Here is a 19,503-nt window from a genome sequence, read left to right on the forward strand (position 1 = left end):
AAGATGATAAACTCCTAAGATCAGGATCACCCTCTTTCACCTGTAAAGTAAGTTATACTGCCTACCAAAATAAGTACATCATCATGATCTAATATTCTGTGCACATATTCCAAAGCTGCTGCTGCAAGCCCAGTTCACTTGGACGGAACCATTTTTTCTTGTTCTGCTCAGACAACTTTTCTGTGTGCTGCAATCTTTATCTGTCTCCATCAAGAACCCAGCCTAGGATTAGCAGCCGTTTCCCTTCACAGTTGTATCTTAGGATTCCTGCTACTGTTACTGTTCCACACACAAACCAGAAACCCTTTACTATCAGTTTGCCCTCTAGTACCTGCATTCATGTCTATCAGTTGCTCCCTCTTCTGCTGCTTTTCCAGTCGTTCCTTCTCAGCCTTCTCCTTGGCCAGCTTAGCTCGACGCATCTTTTCTTCTGTCTCACGCCGTTTCTGATTCTCTTTCATGGCTTGCTGCAAATAGCAGAGTAAACTGAGAAGTAGCTAATGAAGTAAAGGGCTATGTGGGGATATTTACAAAGAAGGTTACTTTCCTTGTGGAATAAGGTAAGAAAGGACAGTGCCAAAGCTGGGTGCACTGGAGGAACAGTCTGAGCCAAGAGGGAGAATGAGGAAAGAGTAACATACTCACCAGAAACATGTTCCTAAAGTTGTGCAAATCCAGAAAGAACTCCTCAATGGATATTTTCTTGGGGTCAAACAGGAAGTACTGGCCCAGTTCCTTAAAGAGGTTTTCCATGTTTGAATGCATCATTCGCAGCTTGTCATACTGCTCCTGGGCTTCCTTAACAAAATTGTGAGACCTGAGAGTCAAGGACAAGACAGCTGCTTGATGGAAACACCAGGGATGAGGGAGAGTCCCTGTAAGCACCAGAACTATCTGTTTCACCAGTGCACTCTCAGTTTATCCGATTTCTTTAACAGCACAGGGAAATCCCCATCTCCACCAGCAGTAGTTATCCACATGTTCAATTAGGTCACCTCTGCACTCTTTGTCAAGATTGGCACAAAAGTTCAACCCCTTTATTAAGGGCAGGAATTATGTGGGAATGTTCAGTACAGGTTAAGACCCATGTTAGAAATTAGCATGCTTCCAATAACCCACTTCACATACTAAATTATTCCATGGCACATACCTGAGGGGCATTTCCTTACAAAATAAGACTCTACGGTACCTCAGCACTCCTCCTTCCCTATGGCTCAAGTCATTACAATGCAGTCAGAGTCAACACACCTGCATCTCAATGTTCACACAGCTCCCTAAGAACCTGTCTGGTTACCTGTAAACCTGCCCAACACCCTGTACCGTGCCAAGGGGTCTCCTTGACTGCATATGAATGCACTGAAATGCAGCGCATCTATATCTCAATTCTGTTCCCCTGAAGCCTTATGGGTATCTCTGCTCAAGCACATTCCAAGTATTAAAGTTTCATCAGATTACAATGCACTGAGATTCCACTGCCTCTGGCATTAGCTCCCTAAGACCTGGTAGCATACTGTCTCAGAAGCAAACTTCATCTTCTGTCACTGTGAATGGTACAAACGGAATCCTATTGTCTGTGGCATTATCTGCATACCAACTTCTACAGAAACTGCAAAAAAGCAACCATCTGTGGCATACTGTCAAATTCCAGGCCTATGATGCTGAAACACATTGGTACCTCCTCTGCCCATAGCATCTAAGGCTGCTTGTAGACATTAAACTACACCCCCCCCAAAAAAACAAAAACAAAAACCCCAACAAAACCCAGTGCTTTATTTTCAACTCTGCACATTTCCACACCAAGCTCTGTGAATGCCCAGAAGAAGCACTTCAGCTGGACCTGGTCTGCCTGATGTCTGTAAAGATCAGGTGCTTTAGTGGGGCTTTTGTGTGCTTTCACTGAACAGCTGATTGAATCAGCTTTAGCTAAAAGTGCCAAAAAGGCCCACTGAAGTGCCCAGTCTGTACATATGCTACAGAGCCAGGTTGAAGCAATGCACAGTTGCTTCCTGTAAGGCACTTCTTTTTATTTTTTTTGCAAGCTGCCCAAATACCTGAAAGATTCCCAGATTCCGTATGGAAAAGGGTATTTCAATGCACACCACAGGTCTTCTTGGCCATACACAAATATTTGTCCCAATTCAAGGTCAGAGATACCTTGGCCCACAGGACCAGCTATATTAACACTACAGCTTTGCAGCACACTGCCATCACTCATGCCTATATACAAATTCTTTTTTCTTAAAAAAAGAAAAAGGATATAGTCATTTTTTCCACAAATTTGTCCTTCTCATCTGTGGCAGCAGGGAAGTTCTCAACATCATGCTGCACATCTGAAATCTGTTTCCTCATCTGATCCAAATTTTTCTGTAAATTCTCAGCAGAGACTGAAAAAAAAGAAAGACACACAGACAAAAATAGGGCTAGCAACTCTCAATGTATGCACTCGGTTTTAATCAGGGTTGTAGCAGCACTTATTCAACATCTAAGTGCTGGCACTATTTACACTGGTTCAGCCTAACCTAGTTTCAAACTAAGGCAATTTATACTTGTACAAAGATTTTTCACCACTGCTGACAAAGGCTGGTTCTGGGACCCTTGGCTGAATTTTCTGTTTCTGAAGGGCATATAAATTCAGGCAGAAGGAAACTTTAAACTAGGTTTGTCAGGGGATGGGGATTCAGAAGACAGAGAAAACCTAGGCAAAGTGAACTACGAACCATGCACTGGGACAGTCCATGTAAATACTAGGGGGCCTGATAGACATCAGGACAGGGGAGTTCCAAGGGCACCTATCGGGGGACTAAAGTGTCTCTATACTAATGTTAGGAGCAAGGGAAACAAGCAGGAGGAACTCACACTCCTGCTTGCAAACAAAGACTTCAACCTGGTTGGATTAACTGAAACCTGGTGGGACCCTACCCATGATTGGGCAGTAGGCATAGAGGGCTATAAGCTGTACAGACAAGCTAGTCGGGAAGAAGAGGGGTGGGGGGGTGGAGGGAGGCATTGCTCTCTATGTTAAGGAGCAATGCAAGTCTTCTATAATCAAGATGGGATCAGCAGCGGAACAAATTGAAGTACTGCAAGTCAAAATATAAGGGGGTCAGGAGGAAAGAGACTTGGTAGCGGGGGTCTACTATAGACTGCCACACCAGGAGGAAGAAACAGACCTGGAATTCTCAAGGCAACTCTCACAGGCAGTACACTCAAGGGTTATGGTTGCCATGGGTGACCTAAACTACCCTGACGTCTGCTGGGAGGAGCACTCAGCTAGATCTGACCGTTCATGTAGCTTTCTTAACCTGCATACAGGACCTTCATTCATCTAATGCAGGAGGTATATAGTTCCACTAGGGGAGATGCCTTACTGGACTTGGTATTTGCCACAAGGGATGAGCTGGTGGGAGATCTGCAGATAGAGGGTAACCTAGGGGATAGTGACCACAAATTGTTAGAATTCACTATTTAGCAAAAGGTGGGAAACATAACTGGTAGGGCAAAAGTGCAAGATTTCAGAAAGGCCAATTTCAATGAGCTCAGGAGCTCAGTAAGTGAGGTACTGAGGAACAAGAGCATTGGTGAGTTAAGAGTACAAGAAGGGCGGTTGTTCCTTAAGGGAATGATTGTTAGGGCACAGAAGAGGACTGTCCCACTGCACATCAAGGGGGGTAAAGGGGCCAAGGAAACCCTCTTGGCTGAACAGGGAAATCCAGGAAAGCCTAGGGATGAAAAAAGATGCATACAAACAGTGGAAGCAGGGGGTAGCCAAAGAGGAATATACCTACAGGGCTTGTACTTGCAGGGAATCAGTTAGAAAGGCCAACGCAACAATGGAACTCAGGCTGGCAACAAAAATTGAAGACAACAAATAGTCCTTCTTTAAGGTATATAGGAAGGAAAAAGAAGGTGCCTAGCAACATAGGACACCCACAGGACAGACTAGGGCAATTGGTAAGATAGGAGGAACAAAGCTAAGCTCTTCAATGAGTTTTTTTGTGTATTCCTGAACACGGATAAGGACACATCTCCCATTTGGACTATAGACAGGTACAAGAAGGATATCAGCCCACCAACAGTTAGCACCAACCTAGTGAAGGTGCACTTGAAGGGCTGGACATGTTCAAATCAGCAGGCCCAAATGATCTTCATCCAAGGGCGCTGAAGGAATTGGCCAGTGTCATATCTGAACCACTGGCATGACAGTTTGAGCACACTCATGGTGCTCAGGACAGATCCCAGAGGACTAGAAAAGGGCCAGTGTGGTCCCGAGTTTCAAGAAAGGGAGGAAGGAGGATCCAGGTAACTATAGGCCAGTGTCTCATCCCATTCTTATAAATAAACTAAGCGGTCACAGATGATTACATGGTCAGGTGGGTGGCAAACTGGCTTTTGGGATGCACCCAAAGAGTGGTGGATGGGTCAGTATTAACCTGGAAAGTTGTGGGCAGTGGAATCCCCAAGGTTTGGTCCTTGGACCAGTGCTGTTCAATATCTTTATCAGTGACTTGGATAAGGGGTGTGGAGAGCACTCTGTCCAAATTCATGGACAACACCAAATTATGGGGCAAAGTAAACACACTGGAGGGCAGGGAACGGGTTCAGGAGGATTTGGACAGGTTGGAAAAGTGGGCAGAAAAGAATAAAATGCAAGTTAACAAAGACAAGTGCCAAGTGCTACACCTAGAGAGAAATAATCATCAACACACTCACAGACTGGGGGATGACTTTCTAAGCAGCACAGCAGCAGAAAGGGATCTCAAAGTCATAGTCGACTCCAAGATGAACATGAGTTATCAACGTGACAAAGTGATAGGTTAAGCCAACCTCACTGTCATGTATTAGCAGGTGAATCACAAGCAGATTCCCCTTTATGCAGCACTGATTGGTGAGGCAGCAGCTGGAGTACTGCATCCAGTTTTACATGCCGCACTTCAAGAGGGATATACATAACCTTGAGAGGATCCAGAGGAGGGCCACTCGTATGGTTAAGAGCCTGCAGGTAAGGTCCTACAAGGAATGATCAAGGGACCTGGACCTCTTCAGCCTCCACAATAGAAGGCTGAGAGGTGATCTTGTGGCCAGCTACAAATTCATTCGGGGGGGGTGGTGGTACTGCAGGCAGCAAGGAATAGGAGATACTGTTTACCAGAGCACCCCTTGAGGTAACTAGCAACAACAGCCATAAACTGACAGAGAGCAGATTTAGATTAGACATCAGAAAGAACTTTACAGTAAGGGTGACCAGAAACTGGAATGGGTTCCCAAGGGAGATGGTGCTCTCCCCTACCATGAAGGTCTTTAAGAGGAGACTGGACAAGCACCTGGCTGGGTCCTCTGACCCCAGCACTCTTTTCTGCCCAGGGCAGGGGGTCAGACTCGATGATCTACTGAAGTCCCTTCCAAACCTAAAAATCTATGAAAACTTGACTCATCTTCTACATTCAATTGACAGAAGAGGTCTCCAGGATTCCATATACTCATCATTCCTTTTCCTCTCCAGCTAGGCAGAAGAAAGGGAAGATAAGCCAGATATTTGGCCCCATTGTGGTGAATCTGCACCACTCTTATGAAGCAGAGGAGCCAAGATCAGGTTATACAACTCCCTCCAGCATATGAGGAAACTCCAAGGTCACAGAATCAGCATACAGTCCGTGACCCCTCATCCTCTGCAGCCTGTAGCATGGGGTAGTTTACCAGACAGCCTCTGTACACTAGTGATCTCTGGTGGTTAGAACGGTCCCTATGGGAAAATGATAATTTGATACAATTTAGAGAAATCCCAAAGCTGAAGCAACTGGAGACTTGCAAAGATACCATAGGGCTCCCCAGTCACATTTCAGAATAAGGACATACGCTTCTTATAAAAATCTATTGTTTCAGAAGAGAGTTTGAGGGTTGAGAGGAAACATGATGAGAACCAAGGAAGGAGAAACTGGAAGGCAGGATAAGGAGTGCAGAACTGGGAGGGGGACAGGACTTCAGGCACTCTCGTGAAAGCTTTCATTCCTGCTCTTTGCAGGAAGGATACATCTGCAGTCTACATCCTGCTGTTTCTTCTCTTTCCTCTCTCCCTGGACAGTGACTCAATATAAGCAGCCTTCTATAACATGACAAAACAACAGTCGTGCTTCCTTCCAGCTGTCATTTATATTATTTAACACGTTCTAGTTTAGGCCTAGCATTCTCTCCACATGGAGAGGGGCTTTTCTCCTACCATACATTATAGAATTATCAACTGCTGTGAACTAGCTTTAAATTCAGCAACAGCCCCTCAGCCAGAAGTCCCCTTGCCAAGAAACAAACTGAACTGACTTTGTTTAAAATGATCCAGATTATCACTTTCAGCCACATCCAGCAGTCACCCCTCACTAGACAAAATAAGGAGACTAGGACTGTTATGTATCCATCCACCTTTCCACCTAACTAAGGACTACACCTTCTATGACCTCCCCCTGCTCTCTCCCCTCTTCTCCCCACCCCCAACACACGTGTGCACGCTCTAGTGAAAGATACCTCTACTGGCTTTCTCCACATGGATGAAATCATCAGTAAACTTCAGCACTTCAGGATGCAACTGCTCACACTGCTCAGCCAGGAAGTGCAGCAGTGTCAACTTCTGATCATTGGACTTCGTGTCTCGTAGCTGGAAATGAGAAAACTGACCATAAGAATAGGGTAACAGAGAGCACTTCAGACTAGCCAACAGTTGTTTTCAGTTCCACATGAAGGTGAATGAAGGCTTCACTGGGAATAGACACCGAAGGAGCAATTCCTTATCCTGCCCATGGAAGGCACTCACCTTGCAGAGAAAACTAATATTGAAGCCAAAAGCACCACCATTCCTAGAGCCTGCATTCATGTAGTTGCCCAACAGGAGGATGAGCTCCAGCAGCTGGGAGAAGCTCTGGCTCTTGCGTACTTCCTCACAGGCTGCTGTTACTGAGACAATCTCAGGTTTGATGTTCTCCACCTGTTCATTAAATTGCAGCTTGAAGAGGATGGCATTGAGGCGGGGCCGCAGGCGGGAAACTGAGCTAATCTGAGAAGGGAAAGGGACAGGAACAGTGTCATACACAAGGGGAAAGGAAACCAAGATGATCTGAGAAAATAGGGAGGCAGGTAGGAAGACTATTTATCACTGATCCTTTGCAGTATCACCTTCCAAGTCCCAGAATCATTTAAGAGCAGTTAACCACTGAATGCACACATACAGACACACAGTCAAACATTAAATGCATCTGACTGTTGTAATTGAAGCTGGTGACCCCATCTGACTGTTGTAATTGAAGCTGGGAACATGTCCAGTTCCATTCTGCATATCCAATAATTTAATCCAGTGGTACTCAACCTTTTTCCTCAGCAGGCCGGATGAACAGCGGGCCAGATCTGCTGTCTGCGGGTCAGATCTTGTTGATGGTCCCAATCCGGTGCCTGGGGTGGGCACACTGGGGCCCTATTTGGCTGCATGGAGGAGGACTGGGGGCAGCCTGTCCCTGTGGGGGAAGGGGCATGACCCAGCCCCAACCCAGCCCCATGGGGTGGGGGTGGGGGTGGGGGAAGGGGCATGACCTGGTTTCAACCCACTGCAGGGTTTGGGAATTTGGCAGTGGGGGAAAGAGGGGTCATATTAACGCCCACTGCCCCCACCCCGCTACCAAATTTCCCTACCCATGGGGACTCCAAAGGCCAGACACCATGGTTCTGTGGCCTGCATTTGGCCAGTGGGCTGCAGGTTGAGCATCCCTGATCTAACCCAAAAACCATAAAAGTACAAGTCAAATCCAAAACTTGCAAAAGTAGGAAGAAAGATAGACAAATCAAGTAAAAACCTGAAGAGAGGATGGATGAAGAGAACTTCCACTACTGGCAAACAGACTACCATATTCCAATTAAAAGCTGATCCAACGTGTGTTAAACCCACACTTTCAGGTTCAATTTTAGGGGGAAAAAAACACATTAAGTTTTCCCCATATATAATTTAATAACTACAGATAATGTTCTTGAACTGCTATTATTGTCTTTTCAAAATCAAGGGAGAAGCAAAAAAACAAAAAACAAACCCCAAGGAATGGACACAAAATGAAATGCACTGAAAATACCAAAATAAAAACTGCAATGGGAAGAATTTTGACTTGGTATTTTTATTGCATACTCAAAAATACTGCAAGATGAGAAGTCAACATTGTTGGGAGTACAATTATAGGTTGACCCAGCGTGTATGTCAAATCTAACTTTTATGGTTCTTTTGGAAGGAAAAAGATCAAGTTATACTTGTAATAATATGGTATTGCTCCCTTTCATGGATTTTCCACTGAAAACTTCCATTTAAAGAAAACACTAAAGCAAATTCTCTAGCCTCAAAGATCTCAAGCAAATTAAATGCACGTTTGAGGGCTTTCTTTTCTGAATTAGGGTCCCTCCAAAATATTAAAAGCAACAGAAATGTGCAGAAGAATAACTCAGAAGTGTTTAAATAGACAGATAGAAAGCCTGCCTCCCATCACAGACATGAAATCTGGATTGAGAAAACTGAATTGACCAGGAAAGAAACTCACTATCTTGGTCATGAATTGAGTCAACAGATCATCCACATACTTGAGAAGGTTAAAGTTTAAACCTCATACACTAAGTTCTATACACGCAGACTTCAGGTATAAAGATAAAAAACTTTTAAGATATGGCTTCACCAAAGGGCAAGTACTGACACAATTACCATACACTGTGAAGCAATGTGTATTATAGGCACTACATGTACTTTAGCAATCAAAAGAATAATACTCAGATTTCACCAAAAAAATAAACAAAATGGCAGGAATAGGTCACACCTGAGATGACACACTCCTAGGAATATAGGACTAGAAGGGGTCTCCCCAGACATCAAGTCAAGTGCCCTGAATTTACAGGCAGACACTCATTTGAAATGCTAAGAATTTCCAGCAAATTTGCAGCATCACTAAAACATAGTATGAAATAGATGTACAGCCATTCACATGTCTAGTTGTCCAGAGAACTGCAGGGCATGGCAAAAGCTTTTACTGTTAATGTTCCACAGCCATGGAGCGAGCATGCAGTGCTCCCATTGTGCTTTGCAGCCTCTTGCCCCCATCTGTAGAGGTTCCCATGGGCAGCCAAGTGCAGAAGAAAGCATTACCTGAACTGGCTGCCCAGGTAACCACATCCACCAGGGATTCCATTCCCCTCCCCCCCAAAGTTGGCAGTACAGAGCCACAGTATACACAGTCAATTTCCACTGACAAAGGCTCATCAATTTCATTTCTAGCTATCAACAGATCCCTGCTGCTGGCACACTGTGTGGGTCATAATCCAGCAATGCTGCCAGATCTAGTACATGCCATATTCCTCCTGGCACAGAAACAAGGCCTGCCACTGTTTTTTCAGAAAGTCTCTTCAGCTCCTGCACATGTTGGTGCACAGTGCCATGTACAACTATGCAAACACAACCAAGGCCCTTGCCATGCAGTCTTTGGTTTGCCTACAAGTTTGGTATAGGCAGGTCCCTGATGGGAGAAGCAATGCAGAAAGTATCTCTGATTATCCAGTAGATGCTGGCACCATGATTCACCCACTTCATCATATCGTGGGAGGTCAGCAAAGGGGGAAAATTCTGATGCTGGCTCTGCTTCAGGAGGGGACTGTAGTCTCCCCTTCATTTCAGGCATGGCCGTTGCAAATTACAGCATCAAGTCACTGCACTTAGAACACAGGGACTTCCTGGTCACACCACCCAGCAGGGCTCTGACACTCCCTCCATTTCAGGAGAAGTGCTGAAAAGTCTACCTTTTGCTCTGGCCATACCATTTACTACTTGTAAAAGTTAAGAGCCAACTTTTTTTTTTTTTTTTGAATGTCCTGGACATGAACTTAACCACCCACAAGTTCCTGCTATGTGCTCTTCCTTGGCTGGTGGATAATGCCAGAGATATTGACTCCCCAGGAACAGATATTTTTGGTGTGGCAGGAGGGTTTGGGAGGTATATTCCTGCCATGTTTTTTTGAGCAGGAAGGATTTTATCCTGTTCATAAAGAAAGACAGGACTGAACAAGAAAGGACAGAACCAAGCTCTACCTTCCAGGGGCAGTAGAGTTTGGTGTTGGACTCGCTCCTTGGAACTAGGATGAAGGGGACAAAGAACAGTCTCCTGGAATGCTGGAGGGCTGAACTACAACCTGTGGCACTACATGTAACTGCAGGTGTTACGTGTGATGCTACAGATTACATGGACCTTGTGCCCCTTGTGATGATGTCCTTAAAACTATTAACTAGGCTGTCTGAGCTGGAACTCTAACCCAGACTGAATGGTAACTACTGGGATATTAGATCTTTCATCTATTGGCAGGACTTTATGTATTTTGCAGCACAAAGGGACCAAAAGTTGCAGTGGCAACCTTTCACTTCAAAGGCAACATTCATTTAGGAATGCAAGACTAGAAGAGCTACCTGGACTACTGAGTCCTGCCCATGTTTGTAGGCAATGATTTATTCAAAAAGCTCCACAGAAACATCTATTCTTACACATCACTACCACTAAGCCCCCAGTTAAAAAGTAACCTACAGTGTGCCACAGGAAGTGAGAGACAGACAAGGGCACCACTAGGGTCTTGGGATGCTGCAACTGCAAGGAACTGGTTAGGTAAAATATACCCAGATGATCCAAAGGCATGGACCATACCCCATGGGACCATCAACCCCATCACTACCAGTGCAATCCAATCTGATGTTGAGGGAAATCCCTTCTTGACACAGATTTAACAATCAAAATTAACCATGACAAGAGGAAAACCCATCAAACACATATTTCCTGTAATAAATTAAGACTTCTTAATGTTATGCAAGCACCCTGCCATATGTGCAGGTAAAGGCAAGATGGGATCTGATGCACAATTCACTCAATTGTGCTTCCTCCATATGCATGACAGAAGGCATGATTGTGGGATTGAGCATCAGATCCCATCATGCTTTATTGCCGGTGTCCAGGTTCATGATCCTGGGCTACCCCTGTACTGGCAAGTAGCAAGCTCCTGTGGCTGGAAGCCCTATCAGCAGATTGCTGATTTGCATTCCCAGTCGTGAAGGCACACCAGCTGCTCCTGAGGCTGGGAGCTTGCAGCTGATGGGGCTACCCTATGGGGTATACCTAGCAACATATTCAATTAATGGCACGTTAGGAACCAGCTACAAAGTTATTACACATTTTCTGTAGAATAACTTTGTTGCTTATCCCTTGTTTTATGATACCATTAATTGCTTTAATGTGTGGTCAGGTTGTGACTTAAGACATGATTAATGGGTTAATCATATCTTAAGTGTAAAGTCTGGCAGGGGCCTTAGGTACTATGGACAAAAAATAACCTTACAAGAAAAGTTCTCATTTTCCTACCCATCAAAATATTCAGCTATGGCTCAGTGTTTTGAACACAAATTCATGTAAAATATGTTCAATAGTTAAAAAAAAAAAAAAAAAAAAAAGTGTACTCTTGGCACCTCAACTTGGCACATTTGACACCATCCATTATAACCCAATTTAGAATCGCCTCTTCCCCAGAGATGCCTCAAAAGAGGGAGCTTGTTGACGGTTTCAGTAGCTTCTCTTCCCAATTCCCCATGCCTCAGGTGATGTTCTCCAGCTTACATGCATGTCTTCTTTTGCTCTCCAGACCCCAACTCTTTGGTTTCCCAAGTCTTCCTACCTGCCTAGATCCTTTAAGTAAAATGCACTGTCATCTAGTACAGTTCTCCTTGTGCCGGTCTCCTAGCAAGGCAGGGTTTTGATGGAAAAGAAAATGCCTGGGCATCAATATAGTAAATTTCAGGATATCCTGGGAACGGATCAAATTACAAAGCTAAGAAATTGTGCAGATGTCAGTGTCCCAACGTAAGTGAGGTAGGTCAGCTCTTTTAAGTACTACTTTTTGACTCTTTACAAACATACACAGATGAAACCTCATTAGTTTAGACTCTATTTATACTACTGAAGCTTTTCTACCTAAGGGCTTTAAACTTTTTTTTTTTAAGGGAAAGAATAGACTCTGGAGCACAATCCTACAAAAGAGAGAAGAACTGCACCAAATTCCAGGGTGCCGAACAAGATTATGCCTATAGGAAACCTGAGAATATCCTGGAAAGGAAACAGCAATCTTGGCATCCTTAAATTGCCTTAAAAAGAATAAATTTCTATATCTGTCCCCCGAAATGAAGACTCTGTCTTAATAACTCTCAGAGAGCTGCCAGTGTTTGAACTCAGGAGGGCAGTATCTGGGCACTGAAACCTCTAAAATGCATGGAAATAAGGTGTGTGTGTGGGGAGGGTTATAGCCTTTAAGGCTGCTGAGTCAGAAACTTGGTTCCAGGTTCTTCCATACTGTGGATTAAAATGACTTTCCTTCAACAGGGTGACTTTCAGCTCATCTCAAACCAAGAGAATAAAGCCACCATAGGCAAAGCAGTCCAAAAAGAGTGCCTTTCAGCCAAGCTGGTAATAATGGCACAGTAATTTTGGCATGAGATACCCAATTTAAGTTAATCTCTGGCTGGTGATGCAGGAGGTCTTGAGGATGCCAAAGGATATTTTAAAACAGCAAAAAAGTACCAAACTTTCTGGAAAAAAGTTAACACTAATAACTGCAAATGAAGCAGGAATCTGGGGAAACCAAAATCACTGCCTGAAAAACCAGAGTAGCAGAGTTTGACCAACTCTGCAGGTTAGGAGGAATGTGAGGATCGGCATGTGCCAAACCTCCAATGATTAACTGTCCCAACGTTGTTTCAGAAAATGGGTATAATATACAGCTTTTAGATAGGAGATATGCAAAAGTAACGTTATGAAAACAGGACATGTCTGGTAGGAGAAAGACCTGATCAGAGAAGGGAAGGGGACAAAACATCACACGTTATGGGGCTGATGGGGAGATATCCAATATTGTACATAGCAACAGCTATAAAACAATATCCTTTCAGAAGAGGAGAGACAGTGATGCGCTCCCTTACTGAAATGGTAAGGCACTCACCACAACACCAAACTGCTCAGATTCAGCCAAGTCATTGTACTCGTCCTTTAGCTCTGCAAGCATCTTCAACTGCTCAGCCTCTGGCATCTGCTTAATCAGGTTCTGAGGGAGAAACAGCAGAGTCAATGAAGCAGTCATTTAAATTAGAGTCATTTGTGACTTGGAGTGAAGGCAGCTCCCTCAGCCATACATCCAGTGTTTCAACTCAGGAGGCCAGCATCTGGGCACTAAAACCTCTAAAATCCATGGAAATGAGGTGGGGGGTTTTCCTACCCAAGTGATGACGCCAAGGAAGAGCCAATGATCTTAGGAAAGATATCTACTATATCAGCTAATTTCTCCATAAAGACCTCAATCCAGCAGATACAGGAGATAATTATTCAGCAATACCTACCCACAGGGGAAAGATGTCCAACTCTCACTCACCTGCACCATGGACTCAGTCAGTACAGCCTCATTCACTTCCAGGATCACATTCTTGATCTCCTCATAAGGCATACGGAAGGAGCCAAGGAATATTGCTGCCAGGGTCCAAAAAGAAGCACAAGTAAATCCTTGGGACCAACTGTCCTGATAGATATTGGAAGAGAGGCCCTAATCTCATTATCAGGGATCTGGGTTTTCTGTTTGCTGCAGAAAGACGTTGATTTCCTCTTTTAAAGGAGAAAAATGTGGATTTTCCTTTATGGGAGAAAAACTTCTTAACCCCCCCCCCAAAAAAAACAAACCCTTTAAAGGGGATTTTCTCCTTTAAAGAAGAAAACCCCAGGAAATGATGAGTTTCCCCTTGCAGGCTGGCAGAGTTCCAGCTTCCAAAGGGCTGCTTGGGACTGGGGGGAGCAGGACAAAGGAGATAGAGGGCACCACATGCATGTGTGCACATGCACATGGCAGTCAGCCAGCAGTGGAGAGCAGCTCCTGCAGCACCCTGCAGGTAAGTCTAGGGGAGTGGGAGGACCAAAAGTGATGCAGCAGGGAGGGCACAGGATATGTATGGAGGAGGCAGGAGGCACATACCTACAGATTTCTGTGCACATAGTGAGGAACAGGGCTGCAGCCAAGCTGAACCAGCTCCAGGCAGAAGCTACCTCTGTTGCCCAGTGGGCAACATCCGGTACAGGAGGGAGTGCCATATCACCATGACCACCAAGGTGAGGATGGAAGCAGCACAGAGTTGTGCCCCCACTGCTGCCAGGTGGCTAGGGGACACCTCGCCTTGGCGACTATGGCAGCATGGTATTTCCTCCTTCACTGAGTCCTTCCCACTTGGCCATGGAGGAGGTTTCTGCCCGGAGTTGGTCCAGTTGGGCTGTTGCCCTGTGCCCCACTGTGGGCACAGAAATCTGGGGGGCACATGCCCCTCTTATATCAACTGTGCCTATGTGCACATCGCCCCTTCCCCACTCACCATCTTACTCATATACTGTGGGGCTTGGACAGAGGGCAGATGGTCAGGAGTGAGGGGCACTGGCAGGATCAGGGGGTTCTGGATTGGGAGTGACGAGCACCAGCAGGGCCCGGGGGCAGCAGGTCAAAAGTGAGGGGCACCAGGAGTGCCAGAGGGCTGTGGGTCAGGAGTGAGGGGCACTGGCAGAGCTGGAGGGGCTGTGGCTTGGGAGTGAGGGGTAGCGGCAGGGGCAAGGTACAGGCATATCAAGGCTGCTCAAAACCACAGAGCAGCATTGTGTGTGGGGGGGGGGGGGGGGCGGGGGGGGAAGGACAGCTGCACCTGATTTTCCATGATGAAAAACCAAAATTGAATGCCAAAATATTTAGGTATTTAGAATTTGTTATTATAATGATTGAGGCACTGGTAGGCTTCAAAACTGCTTTAAAATTGTAAATATATCAATAAAGCATAGTGTGCAATTGAAATCTGTATATATTATATATAGTGGTGTTTCATTTTAATTGCAGAGAAATGCAGATTTGGGGCTTTTTTAATCAGAGTATTGGCATTTTTTCTTTTTAATCAAAGAATTTGCAATTTTTAAACAGAGAAAACCAGGCTTCCTGTGTATCGTACTTACATAGGTTCTGAGCAGTTTTTGAATCCAACACTTTGAGCTCTCTGACCTTTTTCTTCTGGCCACTCTTCTTTTCCTCTCCACCTTCCTGGTCTTTCTTTGCTGTAGGTACAGGAAATTAGGGTAAGCAGGGGCCTGAAGAGTACCCTCTCCGTTGGCAAGGAGCTTCTCCACATAACTTCCAAACAGCTGCCCTACTGTTCAGGCACACAGAGCTCTATCTACTCCACATGCTGCAAACCACAGCACAGACATTTACAGAAGATGGAGAAAGACCAGAGAAGCCTGCACTGGCCTGATACAGAAACAGCCTTGGCACTTCCATAAAGTTAAGATCTCTTAGTGACAAGACATTTGCTGCATTATGTTGGGTTTCTGTCACTCAGTCAGGTATGAAGCATAGTATTGCATACATTTACAAAAGAAAGTAAGGGTGGCTAGTTCAGCCCACTGCACAGGATCATCCCTGACTAACCCATCCAAGCCAAGTGCCTGTCCAACCTGCTCTTGATAATTTCCAGGGATTGAGTGAAAGGAAACAGGTGCAGTGCAGGATGGGTAGTGTTTCTGGAGATGTATGCCCATGGTATCTAAATATATTTTTGAGTCCCTTCCACTGCACAAGTGGTTCTTGCATTCCTTCAAGAAGCTTGACAACTGACTTCTTTCCTCAGTGCATCTCTCACATCCTGGCAAAGGCTTAATTCTTCTGCAGCATGGAAGATGTACCAGTCAAAACCCAGTGACTAGCATCTCTAAGTCCAATAACTCGGAATAAAAATCTTAGCTCTGAACAAGATCCCATCTACCTTTACCATCCTCACCCTCTTAGACACATCATTAAGAAAAGGGAGAGGGGACTCGAGATAGAAGGCTGCCCAGAGACCTCAAAATTCACTCCATTTGCTGGAAGTGATGTCTAGGTTGAAAGAATCTTACTGCACCTCCACTGATCACATGATTGCCCAAGGAACAAAAGCATAGGAGCTATTCAATACTCCAAGAAAAGTGGTGAGCAGGAGTGATGGCGTCAGATTCATGTGGTGTTAATGATCCAACTGTGCCACCATAGAGGAGAAACATGGCTATAGAACTTTCTTAGTATTTGCAACTATATAAAGTGAAATTCCTGCCCCCTGTGGAGTGCATTGAAATACTAATATCAACCAATTTGACAGAAGACACACTAAATAACTGCCAATCACATTCTGTCAGGCCTAGCTCCAATAACTGCAGAGACCTCCCTTTCATCAGTGTAGAATGCGCACTGCCTAGTGAAGTGTTGGAAAGGAGTTACAACCTTCCCTGTAGAGCTAGCTCATGACTATGCTACCCACTGGCCTCCCCCTTCATCTGACACGTGCTCACAGCTCAGGCTATAGAGTACAGCTGCTGAAGAGTCACTGACCTAATTTCTGTGTGTGCACATGAACAAGCGTGCAAATGAAGGACACTGAAGCTTAGACAGATTTCAAAGGAAAGCAATTGTTATAGTCGCAGACACCTCCATAAATCCTAGGGCCTCTTCACATGTAAAAACTCACAATGGGGAGCTGGAAAGCTCCCACATGAAGAACTGGGGAAGAGGAAGGAGGAAAGGCAAAGGAAAACATTAATTGGAAAGGCAAAACTTCAGATATATTGCATGAAATAAGGTCCTTAGGAAAGGGGCAGGAATTAGAATCACAGAATTCATTGGTTGGGATTTCAGGATAAGGACAGAAACAAATAAACTGAGAATACACAACCTTAAAGTTGGGGATGGCAGAAATAAGAACTGGGAGAAACCTATGGGGTCACAATTAGGCCTGGCCTCTGTGTGAAAGATGTATAATTCTACAAGCAGGCACCAATTTGCATTAAAAAGTGGGGCCAATTAGTCTAGACAAATGATTCTCAGTCAGGGTGTTCATCACCATGGGGTGCCTTGAAATCCTTTCAAAGGTGCCACGGGGTGCCACTCACTGTTAGCTCTGTTAGATGTGCAAACATAAACATAAACCCAGAGGTTTCATATAGGAATTCATAGTGTTAAAAACATTGTCTTTCAAGTTTCTTGCAGCAGGAAATTTAATCTATTTTTCTGTAGTAAAAAATGAATGAAAATTAAGAGCTGGCATTTTCTGAAGGGTCATTTTCTTTGCACTTAAATAGGTTGAGAACGACTGGTCTAGACAGACAGATACCTCAGGTAGATCTACATCTGTCATTTCAGTGTCCTCAGCTCATGTAGCTGCTTAAAACTCAAGCTATCTTTAAACTATTGTATTTACCCAATTCCCAGTGGTTTCACTCAAGGCTTTGTATTCACCAAATTTGGCAGCATAAGCTGGACTCTGTGGGTGCCTATACTCAAGTGTGGAGGCTGCTCCAACATGCTGGAATTACAGGACATCAGAGCAAGCTTGATTAAATCGAGTCTGCTGGAGTGTAGCAATTGCTGTGCTCCAGCAGCTTCCTGTCTCATGCAGTGTCCCCGCACTTAAGAATGGTGGCAAGGGCACTTCATCTAAAGCCTGTTGAAAGAGCTTTACTTCAGGTGCCCCACACCACCATTTTTAAGTGTGGGGATGCTGATACACGAGATGTGGCGGTGATTTAATTAGTGTGGCTCTAGCTGCTCCCCCACCCCACCCCCAGAGCATATGTAAAAGTGCCCTCTGCAGCTGCAACTTCACTGCTAGCAATATTAGTACCAGTTAAAATTAGCTTAGCTAGAACTACACAACTGCAATCACTGCATTAACCACACATATACACTTAACAGTGTGGCACCCTGATACCTCAGTAATGGATGCTATGCAGATCAAGGACTCTCAAGCCACTTTCTTCATTTCTGAAAAATGAACTGCCCCATATGACCTATATGAATACATTTCTTACTAACAACTAAACTCATCATCATACAATAATAAATTCATAGATGCAAGGGCCAGAAGGGCCCTCAACAAATCACTGAGTCCGCCCCCCCCACCTAGGCAGGAAAGAGTGCTGGGGTCAGATGACCTCAGCCAGATGCCTATCCAACCCTCTCTTAGAGACCCCAAGGTAGGGGAGAGTACCACCTCCCTTGGAAGCCCATTCCAAATTTTGGCTACCCTTACCATGAAGAAGTTTTTCCTGATATCTAACCTAAATCTGCTCTCTGTCAGTTTGCGACAATTGTTCCTTGTTACCCCAAGAGGCGCCCTGGTGAACAGTGCATCTCTGATCCCTTGCTAATGAATTTGTAGGCAACCACAAGATCACCTCTCAGCCTTCTCTTGTGGAGGCTGAAGAGGTCCAGATCCCTCAGTTTATTCTCATACGGCTTGTCCTGTAAGCCCCTAATCATACGAGTGGCCCTCCTCTGGACCCTCTTGAGTCTATCAACATCCTTCTTGAAGTAAGGCGCCCAAAACTGGACACAGTACTCCAATGCTGCATAGAGGGAAAGTATCACCTCCTTATAGTTTCATAGTACCTAGGGTCAGGAGGGACCTGAACAGATTTCACAGATTTCATAGACATTAGGGCTGGAAGGGACCTTGGGAGATCATCGAGTCCAGCCCCCTGCCCAAAGGGCAGGAAGTCAGCTGGGGTCATAGGATCCCAGCAAGATAAGCATCCAATTTACTCTTGAAGGTGTTCAATGTAGGTGCTTGAACCACCTCCGCTGGCAGACTGTTCCAGACCTTGGGGGCTCCGACAGTAAAGAGATTCTTCCTTATGTCCAGCCTGAAATGGTCTTGCAGGAGTTTGTGACCGTTCGACCTAGTCATCCCTTGGGGCGCTCTGCTGAACAAACGTTCCCCCAGATCCTGGTGGTCACCCCTGATAAACTTATAGGTGGCCACCAGATCACCCCTGAGCCTACGCTTTTCCAGGCTATAGAGTCCCATGGCTCTCAGCCTGCCATCGTAAGATCTGTTTTCCTGACCTCTGATCATGCGCATGGCTCTCCTCTGGACTCTCTCAAGCCTCTCCACATCCTTTTTGAAATGTGGAGCCCAAAACTGGATGCAGTACTCCAGCTGCGGCCTCACCAAGGCCGAGTACAAGGGGAGAATGATGTCCCGGGATTTGCTCGAGAAGCATCTATGGATGCAAGCCAGCGTTTTGGTCGCTTTACTAGCCGCAGCATCGCATTGCAGGCTCACGTTCATCTTGTGGTCAATGATGACCCCCAAGTCTCTTTCTTCTGTAGTGCTATCCAACGTAGCACTGCCGAGCCTATAAGGAAGCTGCAGGTTTTTCCTCCCAAGGTAGAGAACCTTGCATTTTTCGGTGTTAAACACCATCAGGCTCTCGTCTGCCCATTTGCTGAGCTTGTCCAGGTCAGCCTGGATCACCCACCTATCTTCTGGCGTGGATGCTTTGCCCCAAAGTTTGGTGTCATCGGCGAACTTGGCCAGTCCATTCCTGACTCCACATCATTAATGAAGATGTTGAACAGGATGGGTCCCAGGAC

General features: G+C 45.2%; 1 protein-coding gene across 1 annotated transcript in view; it reads right to left on the reverse strand.

The window, feature by feature from the left end:
- DIAPH1 (diaphanous related formin 1) overlaps window positions 1-19,503 on the reverse strand; it is a 138,485-nt gene that overhangs the window by 15,886 nt on the left and 103,096 nt on the right. Inside the window, exons 18-25 of the mRNA XM_090020725.1 lie at window positions 15,057-15,155; window positions 13,453-13,547; window positions 13,027-13,128; window positions 6,800-7,039; window positions 6,514-6,643; window positions 2,259-2,384; window positions 646-809; window positions 332-467 (exon numbers count right to left, since the gene is read on the reverse strand). Of these exons, the coding sequence (XP_089876851.1) occupies window positions 332-467; window positions 646-809; window positions 2,259-2,384; window positions 6,514-6,643; window positions 6,800-7,039; window positions 13,027-13,128; window positions 13,453-13,547; window positions 15,057-15,155 (1,092 nt within the window). The remainder of the gene's footprint in view (window positions 1-331; window positions 468-645; window positions 810-2,258; window positions 2,385-6,513; window positions 6,644-6,799; window positions 7,040-13,026; window positions 13,129-13,452; window positions 13,548-15,056; window positions 15,156-19,503) is intronic.

This window comes from Crocodylus siamensis, chromosome 10 (genome assembly GCF_052110815.1).
Source record: "Crocodylus siamensis isolate JL-2025a chromosome 10, ASM5211081v1, whole genome shotgun sequence".
Classification (NCBI taxonomy): Eukaryota; Metazoa; Chordata; order Crocodylia; family Crocodylidae; genus Crocodylus; species Crocodylus siamensis.